The sequence below is a fragment of the Sylvia atricapilla genome, chromosome 1, assembly GCF_009819655.1.
Source record: "Sylvia atricapilla isolate bSylAtr1 chromosome 1, bSylAtr1.pri, whole genome shotgun sequence".
In the NCBI taxonomy this organism is placed as follows: Eukaryota; Metazoa; Chordata; class Aves; order Passeriformes; family Sylviidae; genus Sylvia; species Sylvia atricapilla.
In genome coordinates this window covers 8533138-8555270 of record NC_089140.1, presented here as the reverse complement: position 1 = coordinate 8555270, position 22133 = coordinate 8533138, and the positions used below count along the sequence as shown (strand labels likewise).

Genomic DNA, 22133 nt, shown 5'->3' with positions numbered 1-22133 from the left:
GTTGTTTTCCTAAAAGCAGTAACTCTCAAACACATGTAAATAGGTTTTTCTTCACATGACATAATTGTCAGGACTTGAGGTGTGGAGAGATGAGAAAACAAAACCATAGGGCTGTAACACTTTGCTGTGGTTTGTTAGGTTTCCCAGTTCTGGCTTAGAATACTTATACATCCTTAAGTAAAAGAAAAAATCTCAGAAGCCAACAACAATAACATAAAAATATTATTAAAGTTAAATTTAGTCACTCATACTTTCTTCTCAAAGCACTGTGTGAATGAAAAATGTATTTGTAGACTATTTAGGAAAAAATAAGATTTCTGTAAACAGCTTACAAATGCTTCTGTTGTAGGGATGTTCTATTTATTTATTTTGCCATGCAGTTTTGAATTGAGAATTATTTTAAATTTTATTATAGCATTAGATTAGTTCTGTAAGAATGTTTTCTCGATCTTTTTTTTTTAAGGACACAGTTCTTTTTAGTGCCACAAGATGGCATTTGGTATAAATTGTACTTGGGATCTGAAAAGAATAATATTTGAAACATTTCTGACAATTTCTGTATATTGACTTTACATCTATGAGATGATAATTTTAATAACTCCTTTGTAAAAAAAAAGCAGCTTTTTTTTTTCAGCTTGGCATTCAGATATTTGTGTAATAGTGTTCTTTATTTGTTAGAATGTTTCTCTGCTTTTAAAAATTGTACTAGGGCTATAGAAATTGTATCTTTTTTCTTGTGTATGTGTCTGTGGGAAATTAAAACTGACAGAGGAGACTTGTGAAAAGATATTTAATGAGCTCCAGTAGTTTAACCTTTGAATTACAATGGAATTGAATGCATGTGTGTGCCAAGAGAGTAATCATGGTAGTTGGTGAAAGCTAATTATTTATACTGGGTTCTGTAAACTATTTTAAATTTTCTTTTTGAAAGTCAAATATGTTGGAAATCCCAGTTTCTCCTGCCTGTTTACAATATAAGAATGTGTTGCCTTTAGACACTAATTAACAGATAGTTTAATTACTTTTTTCCATGCTATTCAGAGCATGTTGGTGGTAACAGTGGTACATTTCTTTAAATTTCAGGCTGTTCTTGAGCACCTTCACTCTAGCAGTTTCAGCTGGTGCAGTCCTGCTTCTACCTTTCTCAATAATCAGCAATGAGATCCTGCTTTCTTTTCCACAAAACTACTATATTCAGTGGTTAAATGGCTCACTAATTCATGGTTAGTACTCAGCATAATGTAATTAAAATGGATGTCTTCATTATACGTGCACAGATACGTTCTTATTTTCAAACTGATAACTCATTTCCATTTAATATGCTAATTGTTAATGTGCTGTTAGCTAGTTGGTTTTACTGCTGTGTGATATATCACAAAAGGCTGTCTTAACTGTTATGTTCTTTTTTTTAAAGAATTATGCAGACTTGATGGAATTAAACCAAATTCACTGCTTTGAATATTAATGTAAATAAGAGCTACTAGATGCTAACTATGCTGTTCACACTTCTTTTTGTTAATACAATATTCATATGCCTTTCTCCCTATGATGATACCTATACATTTATTCTTCAACTTGTTTTAAGACGCTAGCTGTGGGCATTTTGGACTAGATAGTTAAATTCAGCTGTTAGTGATTCATGTGCAAACAAGGAAAATTGTGGAACATAAGTATTGTGATAAAGATGTGCAGTAAAATAACTGGTGTTTAAAACAGGAATATTCTTTTCTAGGTCTCTCTGCAGAAAGTATGTTCACTATGTGAAACCATTTGTTTAATCTGGTACAAATAATTTACTTTAGGTTAGCTGTGGTGTCCTCTTTATTCTTGTGAAGAGAGAGCAGTTTGGCTTTGGTGGATTGTCTCTGAAAAGTGCATGGTTTTTGCTAAATGTCTGATGATATTCACACATAGCAAATTTGAATTTCCAGATCCGTGACTTGCAAGGATTTTTTCTTTTTTTTTTTGAGTTTTTGTTTTGTTTGTTTTTTTGGTGAAGTGAGAAGTGATGTTTGTAAGACATAAGGGACGAATTCTTTACAGAGAGGTGGTTAAACAATGAAAAAGATTGTCCGAAGGCACTGGGAGATCTTGAAAGTTTTCCAAAACTCAGGCGGCCAGAGCCCTGAACAGCCTGATGGCACCTGCAGTTTGGCTTTGTAAGGGCAGATGAGACTCTGTGACTTTACAGGCTCTTTCTAGTTGAGTTACTTTATGATGTGTTTTGTGACATGTCATGGGGATTGCTTATGTGTTGTCTCTCCTACATGGGAGCAAAACCCTCGAGCTAAACCATTTTTTTCCACATGAGTTTAGCTGCTCAGACATTTATATTCTTTACTCCCAAACATGAGAAAAATAAATTATTGGAAGATAATCCTTCCTTCTGTATCTGAATTGTCTTTGTAAAAAAGGCAACAAAATCCACGAGAGACTGAAAATTATGTAATAAACCAGTTCAGAAATTTTTAGTGTCACTTACTGCTTCAGAAAATTTGGGTTAGTAAGAAATCTGCTGGAATAGCTGCTGTTAAACAGGAAAGCCTTTGATTTTGCCAATGACCCTCTTTTAATGTGATGCTGTTTGAAAACACCACTTTATGGCTACACAGTATAATTTCGTAGTCCCAACAGCAGTGGCTAACGAGGAGGGGAATCAGCATGCTGGTGTTCCCAGGTGTGTATAAGGGAAGGCGCGATGGCGGTGATCTCTGGGTGAGTTCAGGCGGATTTTGGCTCCCGGGGGTTCGGGTTTGGCCCGGGGCCGGTCCCTGGGCCGAGAGCTCCCCCGCGTGGCGCTGGCCGGGATCGCCCCGCCCGGGGAGACGCCTTCCCTGCGCGGCTTTGGCAGCTCAAAGTGCTCCCGGCCCCCTAATCCTCTGCCTTCACTGGTGGTTTGTGTACTGCTTGGCGAACCTTGTCAGATCGGAACGCTTGTGTTGCTTTGAAACGCTTCATTTTTTTTTCTAGATTTATGATTTACAGCTATCATCTGATTTACTTGAATCTGACGTGAGCGGTTTTGTTCTGTAGATTGTTGCATTACATCTGGCAAATAAAAAGGCAGAAAATATGTGCCTCAAACTTTTGAAACTAGGCAGAAAGGCCATACCTGGATCCAGTATAAACGCTTTTACCTGATTAATATGTGCTGAACTAATCCAGAGCTAGTTCTGACAGCAGTGCTCCCTTCTGCTGCTTTTGGGTACAGCCACCAGGTGGGGGTAAAACGTAATGAAACTGCCATGAGTAGGAAAAATGGGAAATTGCTCAGGGTTCAGTCTGTTTGCCAAAGACTGAGAAATTTGTAATTTTTATGTTTTATTAACTTGTTTTATGGGGGACAGTTTTAGATCACTGCAAATGCAAAGGAAAAATTCAAATTGACTGCTTAAAGCTTTTCTATATGTTAATGTCTGCAAGCGTCTTATGCAATTTTATGATGCAGTCAGTATAGTAGAAAATAATTATTTTTTTGGATTTATTTTAATTTGATTTTTGAACTATCAAGTTAGGATAACGAATAGAGAAGATCCTTACTTTGAGGAAAGTGCATGTATCTATCAGCAGCAGAACAGAACTGTCCTTGCCTCCTAACTTTATGTGCATATTGTAGTTTAATTTTCTGTAAATGTGGTTCATATATGCTATTCGTGTAAATTTCTGGATTTTAACTTGATAAAAATCACCCTGGATGTGCACCAGTCTCCCCTCCCTTAAAATGCTCAATGTACTCTGCAGCTCCTAAGTGCTGTTTTGTGCTGTAAGATACTCAGTGTAATAGAGCTGCTGAAATGAGGACAGGCAGGTATTCAGCTTTGCATTAGGTAACTGAATGCATTCTGTCTTCAGTTAGAGAAAACTGCTGAAATAGGACTCCTACTCCCATCAAGCTGTATTTCTACTCTTCCTCTGGTGTCTTTTTGGGGGGAAAGAAGAAAAAGTGCAGACTGCTGGAGTTAATGTCCCCTTGTAAGGGCTGTTAATGACATTCCTGCTGATGTTGCTATGCCTGAATGTTTCTAGAATGGTAACAGGAGCTTCCTGGCAAAGCAAATTCAAAAGGAAAAATCCCCCTCTTTGTTAGCTGGAGTTTAGCCACCTTTAAGCAGTCTGTTTTCTTTAGCAAATGAGTGTTATATTTCACGCATCTCTTGGAATTTTCTTGTTTTGTTTTCTGTAGCCTATTTGACTGAGTTTGGTTGCTGGTGTCCTGCTGCTGTCAGTTGCTGAAGAAGTTCTCTTGGCCCCCTGTCCCTCTCCTTCTCTTTAGCTTTTATTTCTCCTTCAAATTTAAAGACTTCACTAAAGGAAAAATAAAATATATGGTAGAAGCATTTTTTAGAGGGTATAGGCAGAATTCGCTGCTAACTTTTTTACATTTGTATCTAATTCAGAAATTTCTCTTCATAATGAATACCCCAGACATTTACCCAGTAAATGTTTTTTTCCTTCCTTATTCTTTACAAAATGGCCAGTTTCAAAGATGAAAAGGAGCAAGCCTGTACATGGGAAGAAGGAAACAAACAAAGCTGTTAGTTCAAATCTTTTTATCATGGGGGAATATTGTTTTTTCAGCGATATTTAGGTTATATAACACTGTTCTGCAGAATTATGGAAATATGTGTGTTTTGGGAAGGTGGGGGACAAAACCTGCTTTTTTCTACAGAGGTTTTTTTAGGATGCAGAACATGTGACAGTAGTTAGACCTGTTAGCTACTAAATTGCAGATAAGCTTTGCTTTTATAAAGAAACACTGCATCCTGCACAATTTCTGATAGAATGATTGACGATGGATTCATGTTTAGGCACCAGAAACTGGCTGTTCAGAAAGTGTTCAGCCTAGAAAATCTTAATAGAGCATATACCCTAATAAAAATTAGTTATCACTTTGTTGTTTTGTGAACCTTTTCTCTTCCTGCAGATGTCAGATGTGTCTTACAGATGTCTTTGTTGTAGTCAGTTGATTTTTCGTGTAGATCACAGAATGGTTAAGGTTGGAAAAACCTTTGGAAATAACCTGCACCAAGCAGGGTCAGTCAGAGAAGGCTGCTCAAGGCACTCCACTCTCCTTTTAGGTTTGATTATGTTGAAGGATGGAGATTACAAAACTTGTGGGCAACCTGTTGCACTGCTTGGGTACAGTGGCAGTGGAAAACGTTTGGGATTTTTAGTTTGGTTGGGTTTTTTCTTTCCTTTTATAAGTAAGTAGATTTTCCAGTTTTTTCAATTCATGATCATTGCCTCTCCTTAATTCAATGGATACCACTGTGAAGATCTGACTCTGTTTTCCTTTCCTTCTCCCTCACCAGATATTTATATACATTGATAAAATCTCCCTGAGTCCTCTCTTCTCTGCTCTCTGTCCGTTTGTCTGGCCTGTTGAGGTTCATCAGAGTGGCAGGACACTGTTGCTCTCCATTTTGTGTCTCTGGAGCAGATTTGCTGGGGATGTGCCCTCTCCCATCACCCAGGTCATTAATGAAGGTGTTTAACCCACCATCAACCCCCTCCCTGAGGTGTCCATACCACTGGTGGCACAACCGTGGGAGCCCAGAAGCTCAGCCAGTGTTCCATCCACCTCAGAGTCCACTTACCTTGCCCATTCCTCATTAATTAAACTGTAAGGGGGTTCATGGGAGATGATGTTGAAAGCCTTATAAAGTTGAGATAAAATTATCTGCTGCTCTCCTCTTGTCTACTGAGCCAGTTATCCCATTGTGGAAGGCTGTTCTTACCGTGGTATCTTCTTCTGATTTGGAGGAGCTGATGGCATTTATGTACTGCTCATGCTAAAATCCATGGTTTGCTTGAAAAAACGTGGGAAAAAGGGAGTACATAGAAGAGGATTTTGTGAGATTCATTGAGAGTAGTAAAATCCTTTTGTCCTGACAACTTCTACAGTGGTTCTCTAAAGAACCTTCAATGAGATTGTGGAAGTGGTACACCTGAGCTTGCAGTCTGTCCCAAGGCTTCAGATATTTGCTGTTGAAAGGTAAGTTGTAATCAGGTTTTGTTTGAAGATCATTATGCAGTGAAATGGGTATTTTTCAGCAGTGACCTGTAAATAACTATATCCATAACCCGCTGGCACTTGTGCATACATTTTTTTGTTGTATGTAAGAGAGGAAAATGTTATATACTTAATTGTGAAACTTATAATGTAAACTTCTTGTTTATTGCAGGTTTGTGGAATCTTGCCTCTCTCTTTTCAAATCTATGTTTGTTTGTGTTGATGCCCTTTGCGTTTTTCTTCCTGGAATCAGAAGGATTTGCTGGCTTAAAAAAGGTAGGAAAACACTATTAAAAACAGAGTAACTGCAGTGTACATTTAATTTTCAGCCCTTGTTTCTGATGAAGCTGAAATGACAGACTGGGGAGGATTTGGTGCTGGCATGTGTGTGCTTATGTGAAGGTGTATATACAGTTGCACACACTGGCACAGGGCAGGTGTACAGGGGAAAAAGGACTCCTTAAAGGCCATGTGTAAAGAAATAAAGAAGATTACTTGTTTTAAAAAATTGAAATAATTCAATCAAGATTTTAATGATTTAGTTGGGATGTTAAAAAAGGAGAAAGTTCAAGAAAAGCACTGGAAATAAAATAACAAGGAAAAGGGTTTCTTGCAAATGGAAAGGGTGATTAAATATCAGATGACCTTGAGAAAACAAGTTTGATTTCTGAATTTTAAAGATTACGGACATCCCAAAAAAGATTCAAATATGGCCAAATATTAACAATAATACATTAAAAGAAACATACCTTATAATATTCAACTTTGTTGAATATATTCAGGTTGAGAGGGGTGAGTGTTTCAGTGCGGCAGGGAGTTTGGCAAAGCAGTTTTTGCACAATAAGATGATAATGACTGTATAAATACGTGAACTAAAGAAATACAGTAAAAAATTACTATAATGGGAGGCACATCAAAATTAATTTCAAATCATAAATATCAAATAGATTAAACTGGAATGATGGACTGGGGACCAGTTGTAGCACTTTTCCATTAATGTTTATCGTCCAAATGATTACACTTTTGTTTTTAATGATACTACTCTTGAGGGAATTCTGCTCCCTTTGGCTGACAATTGTCAGAAAGCAAAGGGCCTTGGAAAGTGATCTTGAAATCTGGAGAATTAAAATGAATTAAAGATAAATGCAAAAGGCTATGAGTCATTGAAGCATGGCCTGTAATATAAAGTCACAAGGGGATAATTGTGTTGGAGGGAAAACATCATTCATGGTTGCATTGACAGGAACTGGTATGAAGGCAGTGAAGTTGCCATTTTGGTTCTTGATGGGATTTTAGGGAAAACTTGATGGAAGTGCTGCATTCAAGTTGGGATTTTTGGGCTCATTTGAAAAGAAACAGAGGACAGCAAAACAAACAAAAAACAACTTAGGAACTACTGTATGAAGGAAAAATTTAATTATAAAGGATAATGTGGAGAAACAGAGACTTTATTCCACAGCAGAAGGTGCTGGTGGATTACAGCAATGCAGCTATGTTAGAAAACACCTGCAGGGCCTGGCCCAGGTGGGGTGTAAAGGTTGTCTGTGCTGAGTTCATGCTGCTGCAGCATTGCTGTGCACTGACCAAACTGCAGGAGTAGCAAGGTCACTTCAGTTAGGAGTTTGGGTGACCAAACTGATGCATTCAGCTTCCAAGGAGTTTGGTGATGGGCTGCTGTATTTAACTCATCCGTCTTGGCTGGCAAGCACTTTCCTTTCTCCTTCATTCACTTCAGGTATCTACAGGTATCCACTCCGTTTTCCTTTTGACACTTAAGTATCTAGCCACAGCTAATCTTCTAAAAAATATGTTAACTCATCTCAATGGGGTTTGTGTTTCCTTCAACAAAACCAAGGGTTCTCTTCGTTACCGTAGTGGGTAAGGTACTTCTGCTGGTAGAGTTCTCTTGGCTCCAATAGATGGTATGTGTATCCCAGCTACAGGAAACTTGCACTTTACAGGAAACTTTTAATAGTTAATGTGTAACTTTCTTATGGTGGTGGCTATCAATAAATCCTATTCAAGATAAATCAGATCACCATTGCACATTTATGCTTGAAAGCATTTGTGAAATGAGATGGATAAGATAGAACCACAATCTTCTGCAGATGCCAGGGAAAAGATGATTATTAGTGCTTCAGAGTTTGATTCTTCGTGGAGGCAGATGAGATAAAATTTTAGTATCAAGACCTACCTATTGGAGGGAAGGAAATTCCATTCTGAATTTTTTCCTTTTTACTTTGCATTCTGGATGTTTTTGGAACATCCCAGAAGCCAAGTGTGATTCTTGATACAAATACTCCAGACCTTTATACAATGTCTGTTCTACCTCACTGCTCTGTTTAAAATTATCCAAAATGGATGAAATAGTTTTGCCGGTTTGGAGTGAGCCTTAAAGATGCTGGTCACAATTCAGGAATTGTTGGATGATGTGATATAAACATACCTTGTCTTTGATGGCTTTTCTTGGAAAGTAAGGGGCAGATGGCACTTCTGGGCTGAGGTGATAGTTAAAATTAAATGTGCTGTTCTTTTCAGATGGTGATGTAGATAAACAATTCTATTTGTAGTAATTGTTTGTATATATGTTTTAAAGAATTACATCATATAATTGGTTGATTAGAATCTGGGAAAATTCGTGATTAATCAAACTCATGACTACACATAAGGTTTTCAGTTCTAGCATCTACGAAGGAAGGGTATTTCCCATCAATTTTTACTTTCTGTAGATTTTTATCATGTTTCTTACCTCTCTTCCAAGAAGATTTTGAGACCGTGATTACTTTGCAGAATTTTGGTATTTGAACAAAATATTCTGTGTAAACTTTTTAAAAAAAGTTGTATCTTGATCACATTGTATTTCATCACATGAAACAAATGGACCAGAGAGATAAAGCATTGTTCAAATGCTATTACTGTTCACTAGAAAAATCAGATTTTAATGATCTCAATTTAAAAGAACATTTCATACATTTGGCAAAACTTGTAGCATTTAAGAGAAGAATGATCTACTGTAAATGTGAAGACATTCAGTAAAGAGGTTTGGCATGGATCTTTAATCTTTCATTTGGGAGTTGGGAAAGCAGTTGGTTCTAGATACCCAATTCAGATCAAGGTTGGACTGTTCCAATGGAAGCTTTTATGCAGTCATTTTGTCATTGAATTACCTTCATCATAATGACTAAATAGGTCACTTGGGATATAGGTGAGTGCAGTGAAGATGCCTATTTGAAGGTCTTCGTGTATTAATTACTTGTTGGATTTTAATAGAAGTTCTAAAAATGCGTAATTAGAAGAGGTTCGTTCCTGAAATTGAAATGATTTTTTCTGTTTTTAATGGATGTCTTTGTTCAGATTTAATAGCAACAGTAATTTTAGTCATTATCATGTATGGGTCTGACTGCTGAAGGTTTTAGCCATCTGTTTGTTTATCACAGACTGTGCTATAAAAGGTGATTTTATGTATTGACTGTAATGTGATTTTGGTTTTTTTTGCAAGCTCTGATATTTCACATAGTTCATAAATTACTGTTGTGAACTTTGTATAACTTTTCATTCCATGTTCTGGAGTGGTGGCATTGCCCCCTTAACTGTTCTGAATCAGAAGGGGTTTGATTACCATCTTCCAATTTCCTATGGCCCTTTTCCCTGGCTGCTGGTATACGACGGGGCAGACTCTGCCCTTCTAATGAGCTTAAATGCTGCTCTTTGCTCTTGTTCATTTCCATTGAATGCCACTTGAGCAATTCTGATGTCAGGAAAATAGTGATAATACTAATCCAGCAATAATAGAGGTGTCTAATATACCTATATATGTATGTCTTTGTATATCTGCCGTGTGTATGTATGCACACATGTATTTTTGTGTGCGCACGTGAATTGAATTGAATTTTTCAAGACTACATTACTACTAGTAATACATTGCAACTTAGCCAGTGCTATTAACTGAGCTGTTGGTGTACCTGATATCACTTTAATCTCTTCATCAATATTAAAAACTGTTTTACATCTTTCTCTGTTCTTATCTTCCTTTGTGGATACTGTGCATAAAGTTATGTTTCTTGTTTAGATAGTCTTCTAATTCTTTGTCACTGATGTGCTCAGACTGTAGTTATGAAACAAAGTTGTCAACAGTGTTTCTAAATGTCAAAATTAACCTCATTCTTTACCATTCTCTCCAAAAAAGAAAAACTGTGCTATTTGCAGTTGAGTAGGTCACAGTGCTGATGCTTCCATGTGTAGTAACAGACTGCACAGAACGTTACATGTGTGCTGATGTGTGAAGGAGGCAAACATTTTTGAGGAGATAATTGCTATACCTTTTCTTGACCTTTAAAATATGACCTTTCTCTTGATGTAACTTCAATAGAAATTTGTATTTATTTGAAGTTGACAAAGAGAAGGACATTTTGGAGTAATTTTCTTGTAAGAAAATACAAATAGTGCAATTTACTACTGCGAGAAACTGGAAAAACTAGGTATTGCATAATCACAAGTGTAGAGTTTTAAAAAGGCTTTATGAAGTATATTACCTTAATACTGATCTTTGAACTTGTACTCATAGCATAAAGTTTAACATGAGCGACAGCAACATCCTGACCAATTATCCAAATTATCCAGACATCCCAAAATGTTCAGAACACAACACACAGAGTCTGTGGATTAAGAGGTTAACTCCTGGAACATCAAAAGAAGTGCATGATAATAAAAACAAATAGTACAAAAATTTGAGGTAACTTCCTTGCTTAATTAATTAGGTAGACCAGGTGGAAGCGAAGAGGCCAGAGCTGGTGCTCAGAATGTCTATAAAGCTGAGCAACATGACAGCACAATGGAGGAGGAACAAAGATTTTTTTAATATACTTCTATCCTGTGTCACAGTTTGAAATTGTCCTGGTTTATGTCCCTTTTGGCAAACTTACATAAAAGTGACCCTGTACTGTATTTTATGACCAGATGACTTTTTTCCCAGTGGCTAATTTGTATCAGACCCCCATCTTAAAGAGACACAGAAATGAGTAGGAAGTCCAAGCCGGTTTGTCTCAATGAGCTTTCATTGCATGCTTTCATTATTTTTGCTCGGTTTTGCCACTGATCATCCATAAATTGTTGGAAATGAGTGATTAAGGAAGTGCTGCTTAGTGTTAGTGGCACATGCACATTCTTGGTATGTTTTTTGTGGGTGAGAGGAAATCGCGTACTGCACAAACAAAAAGGAAAACTCCTGCTGGGAACCTTTCAAGGAAATTTAACTTGCGTAATGTTTTGATCTTGGTGTTTATTACAGAAAATAAGAGTAATATTTCACCAGCTATTGTTATGTGTCAGCTAGTCTCTCCATCTGCTTGCCTTTCCTTGATGGCTCTTCCCAAATTCTCAGTTTATTTTAATAAAAACACTGCTTAAAAATGTAGCAGTTTATTCATGTGCTGAAGGCAGGTGAGCTGGGCCAGTGGTCAGAACATTTATTGTGTTGTGCTTGCTACTGTATAAAGATTTGGCTGTTGTAGCTGCAAAGCCCTGGCTGTTAGCAGCTGCACTTAACCCATGCAAGTAAAACATGGGGTGTAGGTTCCTCTCAAAATAGTGAAATACAGGGGTTTATGCTTTTAAGGGCAGATTTCTTCCCTCTGTCACTTTTAAAAATACATTTTACAAGTAAAATTACTTATTTGGGGAGAGGGTGAAAGTTGACGCTTGCAAAAATATTATTACTAACAAATTGGAAATGGCTTTTTTTTGCTGTACTCTCTTGTTTGCTTGCTGCACAACCGTGGTGTATCTTCCATCTCCTCAGTATTTTATTTGATCCACTTTATTAATTGCAATGGCTTTTCTTAGTCATTGCACTATGAAATAGGACTGAACTAAGCTTAAGTTTCTCATGTGTTGTATTGCAGTGCGTTGTATCTCCAAATTCCAAGTAATTAAACACAGTAATAAATGCGGTGAAAAGTGAACCTGCTGCTTTTTATTTCGTGGTGTGTATGGGAATTCTAATTTCTGTATTCTTCTTTGTAGAAAATCTGTACTCCCAGCTTTGCTGTTTGTATGAGTAGAACTCTGGTACAACTATAGGTGTTAACTACTGTAAAAGACATTTTACAGTGTGTGATGACAATGTAGGAAGTATGTTCAAAGTTACCTTTGAAGTATTTACTTTTAGCTTTTTCACTTAACCTGAGCAGATTTCCATGGAAAGAAATTGTTCCTATATTGCAAAATATTGGCAAATAATTGGCTTGGAAATCTTTTCCGACATGAAATGATTTCTAATTAAGATCAGTTTTTAAAATTTGCCTTGATTTTCCTGTAAAATGGATTTGGAGAGTTCAAGACTCTTGAATATTGTTTGCAAACAGCATTTGACTGTGCTTTATGCATACTTCTACCCCTGACTGCAATACCCACAGGCCACTGTGTGTATGGCTCACCAAATAGTCTTGAGTGCCCTGTTAACAGTGGATGTTTATTTGGCATTTAAGCTCATATTTATTTGTCTATAAAATCATTTAGCATGAACTGAGACTTAGTGCTCTGATCTCTATGAAATGTTTACTAGCATGCAACTGAATTATTGTACATTATATTACAACCCATTTACTCATTCCATTAGTAATACCAGAGATGAAAGTTGTTTAATCAGTCACATCAAAGGCAGCTGTTTGGGTTAGTATTTTTGATATAAACTAACATGTTAAGTTCAGATATGAAATCCAGTTTTTAAACTGGAATCCTTTAAAATGACACCACCTAAAATTTATTAGAGTTTGTTGTTTAGAAGCAGATCCTGATGATTCTGGAATTTTGATTTAGCAAGCAGTTTGATTATGGTTTTTCCTTCTCCCAATTAAAATGAAAGTATACTTAGCTTACAGTTGTTCAAACCCATAATCTGTAGGATATAAGGTGCAGAGTTAAGGACTGTATTTAACTGTAAGTATTGTTTTTTAGGATGGTGCCTATCCTGAACCTTTGTGTGGTTGCTGCTTCCACCACAGTCTCAGAAACAGCTTGTACGTGGCTAAATGTAGAATGTGTTTGTAATTTATAATGTAGAAGATGGCCCCATCTAATACTTAACTATGAGAAGAGCTTATAAAATGGCTAGAAAGGGTAGATGAGAAGGTTTAATATAACTTGTCAGCATATAACACTGACAAGTGTTACACTAAACTCTGAAAACATGTTAAAATTGCAGCTTTACACTACCAAATCCTTCACTTACACTTCTGCAGAGGAAAAAAAATATCCTTACCTTACAGGTATATATATTAACAAATTAGAATTTGCTGTGTGTTTGGCCTGCTCTTGTGAATCTGGGACTGGAATATGTAACTCTGCTGTAGATTAGTGTGAAATGAAAATACTTTGTAAAAGTAATGTCTGCTGTCCTTTCACAATGAAGAAAGAGCCTGAAAAGTAATAGCATGAAAGTTACTACAGGTACATCAGAAGAGGTTGGGAATCCTGGTTGTATTATTATTTTATTGCATTTCAAAATCTTGACTTCAAAACACATAATTTTTTTTTCTCTATGTCTGTATTTAGACATTTAGGATCAAAGGCTGTGCAGGACAGGTAAATAACATCGATGTATTTGTCAGCTTAAAGCCTTACCAGGTTTCACTGAGATTGAGATGAAAAGAAATTCAGGAATCAGTGGCCAGGAGAGAGAAACTGGCCAGATAAGAAATAATGGCTTAATATGAATTTGGTTTTGTAGATATATAAAGTATCTTACCAGGTTTTTATGAGACGTCTTGCTTAAGTCAGTTGGGGATATATGCAAAAATCTGCCTTTTTATATTAGCATAAGGAGATCTGTGGTTTGTTGAATATAAGTAACAGTTCTGTATCTGGGGACAGCTGAGGGGGAAATAAGGGAATGTTGGTTGTTGCACACATTGGATCAAGATGTGATGAGATGTGATCTGTGCTCCGTTTCATTGAAGTAGTTAAATGTCAGTTGGTTGCTTCCATAAATTAGATGGTACTTCGTTTAAAGAGGCCTCAGTGTAAGGTACAAAAAGGTAGGCTTCCAGGAGATGAGCTGATGGTAAAGTTTATTGGGTACAGCTTTTCTGCACTGCCTGCCTCACTGCCACTTCGTTATCTGAGCAGGGGTTCAGCCTTTCTGCAGTATGGAGTTGAGGTTATAATTGCTTTTTGTGACCAGTTCTGTAATGTAGGTAGAAATTCAAAATGTGTCAGGTTAGTTTGTGTTCTTGCAGTGTTTTAATGCGTTTGAGCTATTGAAATTTGTAGAGTAACAAGATGAAACGAGTGTTAGTAATATTGGGGTAAAAATACTGCACAGAGAAAATGGTGTTATTTTGAAATGGGGTTTTCTGACTGACTTCTCTAATATGCTGTGGGAAACTGCATTAGATGACACATTATGACTAGGTAGAGGCATCTGTGAAGCTACTCAGTTTTGGAAGCTAGCTCTGGAGTATTATTTATTCCACCTCACCCCAGCCAGGAATGGGCTGCATTGCTGAACTTTTGTGCTTTCCCCACGCCTACGTTGCCCTGAACTTGCATGTTTGTGCTGTATGTAGCATGCTTGTGCTTTGTAGAATTTCCACAGTTTCTGCTAAGAGCCTTAACGTGTAGCTGGAAGCCTGCAAATGGAATAACAGGAGAATATTTTCCTCTGTTGCTCTCTTAGTGGATAAATTTAGTGGGTTTTTTGTTTGTGTTTGTTTAAAGTTTTTTTTTTACAGTTTTTATTTTGTTTTAGGATGGCCTACAGAGTTCTGCATGAGCAAAAGTGTTAAAACATCTTTAAACATGTTAAATACTTCTACTACTTATGAAGTATACATATGGTACAGCTACTAATGCTAAGCTTCAGTCTCTTAGTTAATCACTGATGTAAACTGAAGCACTGGCATCTAAAACATTTTTTTTTCGTAAGACACTTTTTTTTAGGCAGAAATAAGTAGCTTTTAAATTTTGCTTGGATGGAAAATTCTTAATGCCATCTATAAACCCTTCTGTTTGTGGTAGATGATAGCTGTGTATCTAAAAACCCTGAGATGTATTTCTTTTTTTTTTTTCCTTTTTTTTTCCTTTTACTTGTCAGTTTATAATAGAATTCTTTAATGATTTAATTTAAAACTGAAGTTTTTCGTGGAAAAATTCATCCCTTCCTTTGGGAAGGATGTGTGCATCTTCACACATGTGAGGTCCCTGAAATGGCTGTGGTTCAGACCCCTTTCTTAGCCAATGGAAACAGGCAGATGCCTCTAAGAGTTTGGCCTATCTGAGTTAGAGGCTTCAAGAGGCAATGTGAGCATCTTCCCATCTCAGTGTGTTTGGATTTATTTCAATAAATGGTCAGAAACATTAAATTGTTAGGTTTATTTGGAGGATGGGATTTTTAAAATAAAAATGGCTGATTTATGCATGAGGAATATCTTATTAAGATTTGAGTATTTAAATATTTCTGCATTAGTCAGTGTCTTCATTTGAGTCTCCATTGACATCAAATAGTGACTGTTCAGAACAAGCAAAACTTTGTCTCTATTTTAAGTCTATTTATGTGCTTTTGTTGCTTCCTAATAAAATTGAAAAATACTTTACAGATTTACTATAATTGTAATTTCAATTCAAAGAGAAGAAAATTTCCATAGAGTTTTATAATGATAGTGGAAAGGTTCAATATAATTGTCCTAATCATAGAAGGGCAATAAACATTTTTCTAATGGATTTTAATTTATTAAATGCAACTTTACTAGGCAGACACCACTTCTCATTCCTTCTCTGAAAGCAGTGGGCTTTTGGTACTGATAACCATGTGTTGTTTAGATCTGTAGTCTATATCACTTATTTACTAGAATTACTTCCCATTATGGATTGCTCTATATTAGGAGTCACTTATTCTGAACTGACAAGGAGCTTATAGATCTGTAGTGAAAATTTGTGAGGCTAACAACAATTTTATTTACAAAGGAGAGGAGGAGGGAGAACCAAAGATTTTCTCCCAGCTCTCTTCCCAGTCCGTTTCTTTTTGGTGGCTTTTTCAAGAGTTTCCCAGTGTATTAATAGGAACTTCAGCATTCTGGTGCTTTGACCAGTTCCTAGAAGTGTGCTTTCTTCTTGGGCTTATTCACCCTATCAGGGCATTAGTAATAGACATGACTTCAGGGGATTTACTTTTGTTTTCTTTACTTATTTTATAACTGTAAAAGTGACCTGTGTACTTGTACATGTCATTTGCTTTTGGTAACTGTTTTCAGGGTTTCATTCTGCCAGAAACACAATCACAAATTCCAAGTCTTTCTTTATGCTTAGCATTACTTATCTTAATGCTCTGCCAAGCTACAAAGAAGTTGGAAAACATCTATTTATCTTCCAGTCTAGCAGGAAAGATTCTTTCTGATCCAAGAGTAAATGATTAGAGGGAGATTCATAGTGTCAGAAATCCCACAGGTCTCATGTTGTTGTTGCAGGTGGCATTGGAAAGTCTGGGAAACTTGGTAGGTGGAGGGAGTGGATCATCTGAGAGCTAATTAGTGAGAGCTGGGCTAGTGAATGGAACAACAGCAAACTTGTGGGGGAAAGGGGTAACACTGGGACAGTTACCATTTTACTGTGATTAATTATCCTTTCTTTTCTCCCCAGAAGGTTTGGGTTGGATGTCTAGAGATGTACATCCATCCCTTTTAGGGTGAGCTGCAGCAGGGTAGTTGTGTGCATCTGACAGCTGTAGGCTGTAATTATTTTATTCCAGTTAGTGTGTGCTTGCATTTTGTCTGCTATTCTGTCCAGCTTTTCCTCATTTTAAGAAATTGGTATGTATTCTGATACAAAATTTGTAAGGAGCAATACTGTTAATGTACTATTTCTATGTTAAATTTACAAGATTGATAGCTAATGTGGAAGAGCCATGGGTATGCTTTTTGCTTGAGTAATTTCAGTGCATGTATTTGAAAGAGCGCCTTAACTGCTAGGCAATAAATGAATCCCACCTAATCATTCTCACTGGAGTCCATCTTGCATTGGATAATTAAATAGATCCTAGGGAAAAGAGTGAGAAAGAACTGGTTTTTATCCTGGTTGCAAGGACTTGAGTCTGCGAGGAGTCCATCTTCTCAGGTTATTTCACCAAGTTACTTGTGTGCAGTGGTGTCAACAGGAAGGTTTGATGGGTATGGACCCCAGACTATGCCATAACATTGTGGTTGGGATGCTCCTCTGGGGCATCGAAGAAGGGATCATAAGTTTCCTTTGGCAGAAGAGTCACTCCAGTGGCTGTACTGCATCCTGAATAGATGGCCTCCTCACCAGGCTATTAAGTAAAGAGATCTTTTTTTTGAGAGATCCCTCTACTTGAGGGATTTCAGTCCTTCACTTCCAACTTGACAGGCATAACTCTAGTGCTTATTGTTACATGTCTTTTGCCAGTACCCAAAGAAATAATTTTGGTTTTTTCCCAACTAAAGTTTTCATTTTTCTGGCTTTCCAGAATTTTCTGGATTTTGTTACTTACCCTGTGTGGCTGTTAACTTTGATACAGTTCACTACAGTGGCTGCCTGCTCTTGCTCCATTGACAGCATGGTAACAACTGTGAAACCATTTGAGAAAAGATACTAACAGAAAAATCAGCTGAAAGTTGCTGAGAGTGTATTATGACTGAATTATTCATGTTTGTATTGTGTGGAAAATAAATATAAAATATACTTGTGATGAAAAGAGCTCATTTTAATCTTAAAATCCCTAAAGGCTGTGAAGATCCTGTGAGGCAAGAGGTGGTGTGGGAGAAGACACAGTCAATGCTAGTTATAGTCTGGAGTATTTCATTCTTGTATGGACAAGGAAATTGGGGTTTTTTTCCCTATTTACGTGAATCTGATGCCTGAATATATTACTTCTTTATTAAAATTTTCTTAGCTTGCTTCATGAGGGTTCTGAGTCATTAGCAGCTACATTTTTAAAATGAACTGAGTTTTCCTAAAACTGCAGCCTCTGTTTTTTGACTTAGTAATTTGTGTAGTCTTATGAGGTAATAACCCCTTGACTAAATATCAGTATGCTAAATGTAGTATGCGTTTAATGTTGCCTGATGCTAAATGGTTCTCTTTTACTTATTAAGAACTTGTTTGTGGACTGCCTTGAATAGGGCACAGCAAGGATTGCTCCAAGTCTGGTGTCAAACCAGAGAAATGAGTGAAATGCTTGACTCTCATCTCTTCAGTAATGCTAACAAAAGAAGACGGGGTGTCACATGCTGAAAATGTAATTGGGGTTAATATGTAACATCCCCAACCTCATACCCAGTGTAATTCTCCCTTTTTTAGTGCTCCACTTCTCCTGCAGATGTTATCATGTGTGTTTGTTGCTGCCAGCCCCTCACTGAACAAATCTTGAGGTTACTAAGACTCCTTTCTGTCACGTGAGAACAATGGACGTCATGTGTACTTTAAATGTGCCATGATTGCAGAAATGTTTCCCAGGCTTTCCCCATGGGTCAGGGCATGGTGTAAAAAGTGATGTTTACCTACCTTGCAAGAGGTCAAGATGTCCAAGCAGAACTGTGTTCCCATATTCAGCACCATAGAAACTTAGTTAGCACTCTGGTTTTGTGTGTAACATGTTATTTTTATTTCATTGATGATAGGGTGTTTTATTACGTTTTTTCTGCATGATTTGTAACCAGATTAAATGTGAAATTAGTAAGAGCCATTCCATGTCCTGCATTGGCAATGTAGCTCCAAAAATGTCCCTTTTATATAAAATGAAAAATATCTTTATCAAAATCTCTATAGCCAGGTATGTTGTTCCAACATGTTCCAATGTTCCAACAAAGAAATGCTTTTTCTTAAGGTAAGGATGGGGCTGTAGTTCTTTTACTTTACCAGGAATTTTGCCTCTTGCAAAAAGAGATAACATACTGAAAGGTTTTCTAATTATTTGTCAGCATTAAAACAAAAGAACTCTTGGGAAAAAATCTCTACATATATGTTAAAATCCATATAGCATTAAACAGCATTAAGAACTATGCATAAATTTCTGAAGAATAATATTTGTGTTTCTCATCACAACTGGCAGAGCAAAATCAGCAACAAATGTCTTGATTGCTTTCATTTATTTAATAATTCTTCCCCCCCGAAATAACAAGCTGTGGTTTTCTGGCCCGGGATAGTGCCGCTGCTCGGAAGATAACATTATCTTCCACAGTCTTTCCTGGAATATGGTACATGTCTTCCCTTAGAATTGCTAGAATGGCAGTTGCCAGAGATTTCCTTTTAAACTTTCCAGAGTTTACATGCAGCTCTTAATGAGGAGAGGAGCAGGCAGGAGGTTCCTTTCCTATGCACTGTCCTTGTGAGTCAAGAGAGATCCCTGTGCCAAAGTGCTGGTGATGTGAGAGGCCTGAAACCTGGTGGACAACCAGTGTGCAGAGCAAGAGCTTCACTTGTTACTAGTGCCAGATTAATGGCAAAGCCTTTTGTGTTGTTACATTTGTATAGTTCAAAGTAGTTACAGAATTTTAAATGAGGGTAAAAAACCAAACCCAAGAGTTTTGTCTCCAATATCAAGAAATTTTCCTTACTATAGCTGTAAGGACTATCACCACATGCTATCTTCCAAAGTAAAACCAGTCTCTAGTAGTTACATGTGAACACACATAGCAGAAAAAATCTTAAATGGTTCTAAGTGTCATAATAATCATCTTTCAACACAAATCCCTCTTCCATAGGGAAGAGGTGGTTTCCTTGGTAATTATGCTGAGTTTCTTGTATGACATCTGTTATCCCTTCAGGACTGTTGTTGCCATTTGGACTTCATTGGGTTTTTCAGATGAAGAATTACCTTTTTTGGTTGTATACTGTTTTTTAATATCTTTTGGCTATTTGTCATCTGGGGTGACTTATCTGTGTTAATCATAATAGAAAAGAAACATGGTAAGATTTTGATGATGCCTTGCAGAGCAGCAATTAAAAATTTGTCAGAACACTTCTAAAATAATTAAAACCTTTCCTGCTAAAATTAGGCTTTTCTGGAAACATGAGCCCTTAGGCCTGGTGCTCCAGGCAGTGTAAGTAGCTCAGGATTAAGCTATAAAAACTTCTGAATGTCTTGACAATTGAATTTTAAAGAATTAGAAGTCTGAGAGTCAGATATCTCCAAGGCTGTACAAACCACAAGATCTTTAGAATGTGTTTGTAGGACAGCTTTTATTTGTAGGCAGGCCTTGAAAGCTTCAAATACTCTGCTTTTTTTCTACTTCCCCCATTAGTGCAGAGAGAAGATGACAGGTATTACTGGGCTTCTGGCAAGTTGCAGTCTGCTGGGATTGATGTGTTAAATATCTTTCCTTTAATAAAATACTTCACTTGGTTAAGTGCTCATGTTAAAGAACTAGGTGGATTTTGAAAATATGCTGTGAGTGAAAGTGTAGCTGAGCTGTGGACTTACAAGCTGTGAAACTTTGAAGTTTAAAAAAAAATAAGAAGGTGGGGGGTTTGAGGGTATAATCTGTCAGTTCTTTTCCAAGTTTTCTTGATAAACAAACAGTTAAATTACAGTTTCTATTGGATTATAGCAGTTTGCTTCCAAAAGTTGTTGTTTATTACAATTTTTTTTTTCATCTTCCACAAGAAACTCCTTTAATGTCTCAGTCAGCCTGTAAGATGTCAGACTTCTGCTTAGGGACAGTAGGGAACCACACAGGGCATTGACTTTCAGGAGTGGCTTTTGCTTTATGGATCATCTGAAACTCAGCTGGAAGAATTCGTAAGGTGTTGGGTGTATTTTGTGTTCCTCTTCAGCAGTTACCAGAGATGTTACGGGCTTGTAGTGCAATGACAGTTGATGTTTTATTCTAGATACTTTCATGGAAAAAGACTTTTAAGTGGAGAGCTACTAAAACCAAAATCACTATTGAGAAAGAGAAATAACTGGTGGATGTTCATCTTCCTAAACACTGATCCTGAGTCCATTTTGGGAACATGTCCCTCTTATTTATTGACATGTAGGGAAGTTTATGTATGATTTGAAGACCAAAGATCAGACTCGTTTCAACACTTCTGCCTTTCTTTTTAGCTTGCATTAGTTTTTATCGTTTTGCTCTTTGTGTTCCAGTTCATCTCTTTCTCCTTCTTGGTGTCCACACCCTTCCCTCTTCTCTGCATGTTTCCAGAGAGTAGGAATAACCCCAGTCTGTACAAAAGTGAGGGTGCTTTCTGAGCCCCTTCTCTCTGCTCTCTGTTGATGTCATTGTGGTTGTTTTTTTTTTTTTTTTTTTTTTTTTTTTTTTTTTTTTTTTTTTTTTTTTTTTTTTTTTTTTTTCCCCTGGTATCTTCAGGCAGTGTTTGAAGAACAAACCATGCTTTATATGGCTTCATCTGTTTTCATGGATGAAAATAAATCTTGGTTACAGATTCAAATTTTCTAATCATTAAGTGGCAAATAGTCTTTCTAATTGTAGGCTTTGTGTTAAACAAGGTTTTTTTAAAAGGAATATAATTTTCCAGGTCTTCTTACTTCCCTTATTTCTGTCCCACCCTTTTCTTCTCTTGCACAGAAATTATAGCTCTACTGAAGTCATAGCTATACTCTTGTGTATAGCAGTGAGTGTATGAAAGCCCACCACCTTAATATGCATTTCAATTGTTGACTTAATTTTATATTTTATAATGTCAAGCTTAATTACATTTTGTGTATTTTGTAGGTGAGGTGGTTTTTTTTTTTGCTTTGCCTTTTTTTTTTTTTTTTTTTTTTTTTTTTTACTCCTCCAACCTAATCAGGATCCCAGCATTATTTGGCCAATGAAATTGAAATGTCAAATGAAAATTTGACTGATTAAAATAGTAGTGCTCCAAGGGGGCAGCTTGTTCTACTGAAAATGAAGCCAGAGAGCCAGAGGCTGTCCAGAGAGGTTTTGGAGTCTCCAAGCTTGGTGATTCCCAAAAGATTCCTGAGCAACTAATTCTAGGTGTCCCTGCTTGAGCAGAGGGTGTACCAGGTGACCTCTGGAGGTCCTTGCCAGCCTCAATCATTCTGTGATTCTCCAGAGGTTTTCTCTGTGTGCATGGGGGGAAAATTCTGTACCTTTCATTTCTTTCAAATAGCAGCTATTTGGCAGGTACTCTAATGTATGTAGGT

At 36.9% G+C, this 22133-nt stretch overlaps 1 protein-coding gene across 2 annotated transcripts in view; it reads left to right on the top strand.

The window, feature by feature from the left end:
• Positions 1-22133, top strand: part of LMBR1 (limb development membrane protein 1) — a 67705-nt gene that overhangs the window by 17776 nt on the left and 27796 nt on the right. Inside the window, exons 4-5 of one of the 2 annotated variants that reach the window (XM_066314497.1) lie at positions 1084-1223; positions 6186-6289. In XM_066314497.1, coding sequence (XP_066170594.1) covers positions 1084-1223; positions 6186-6289 — 244 coding nt within the window. The remainder of the gene's footprint in view (positions 1-1083; positions 1224-6185; positions 6290-22133) is intronic. The other variant, XM_066314505.1, reaches the window with a different exon arrangement.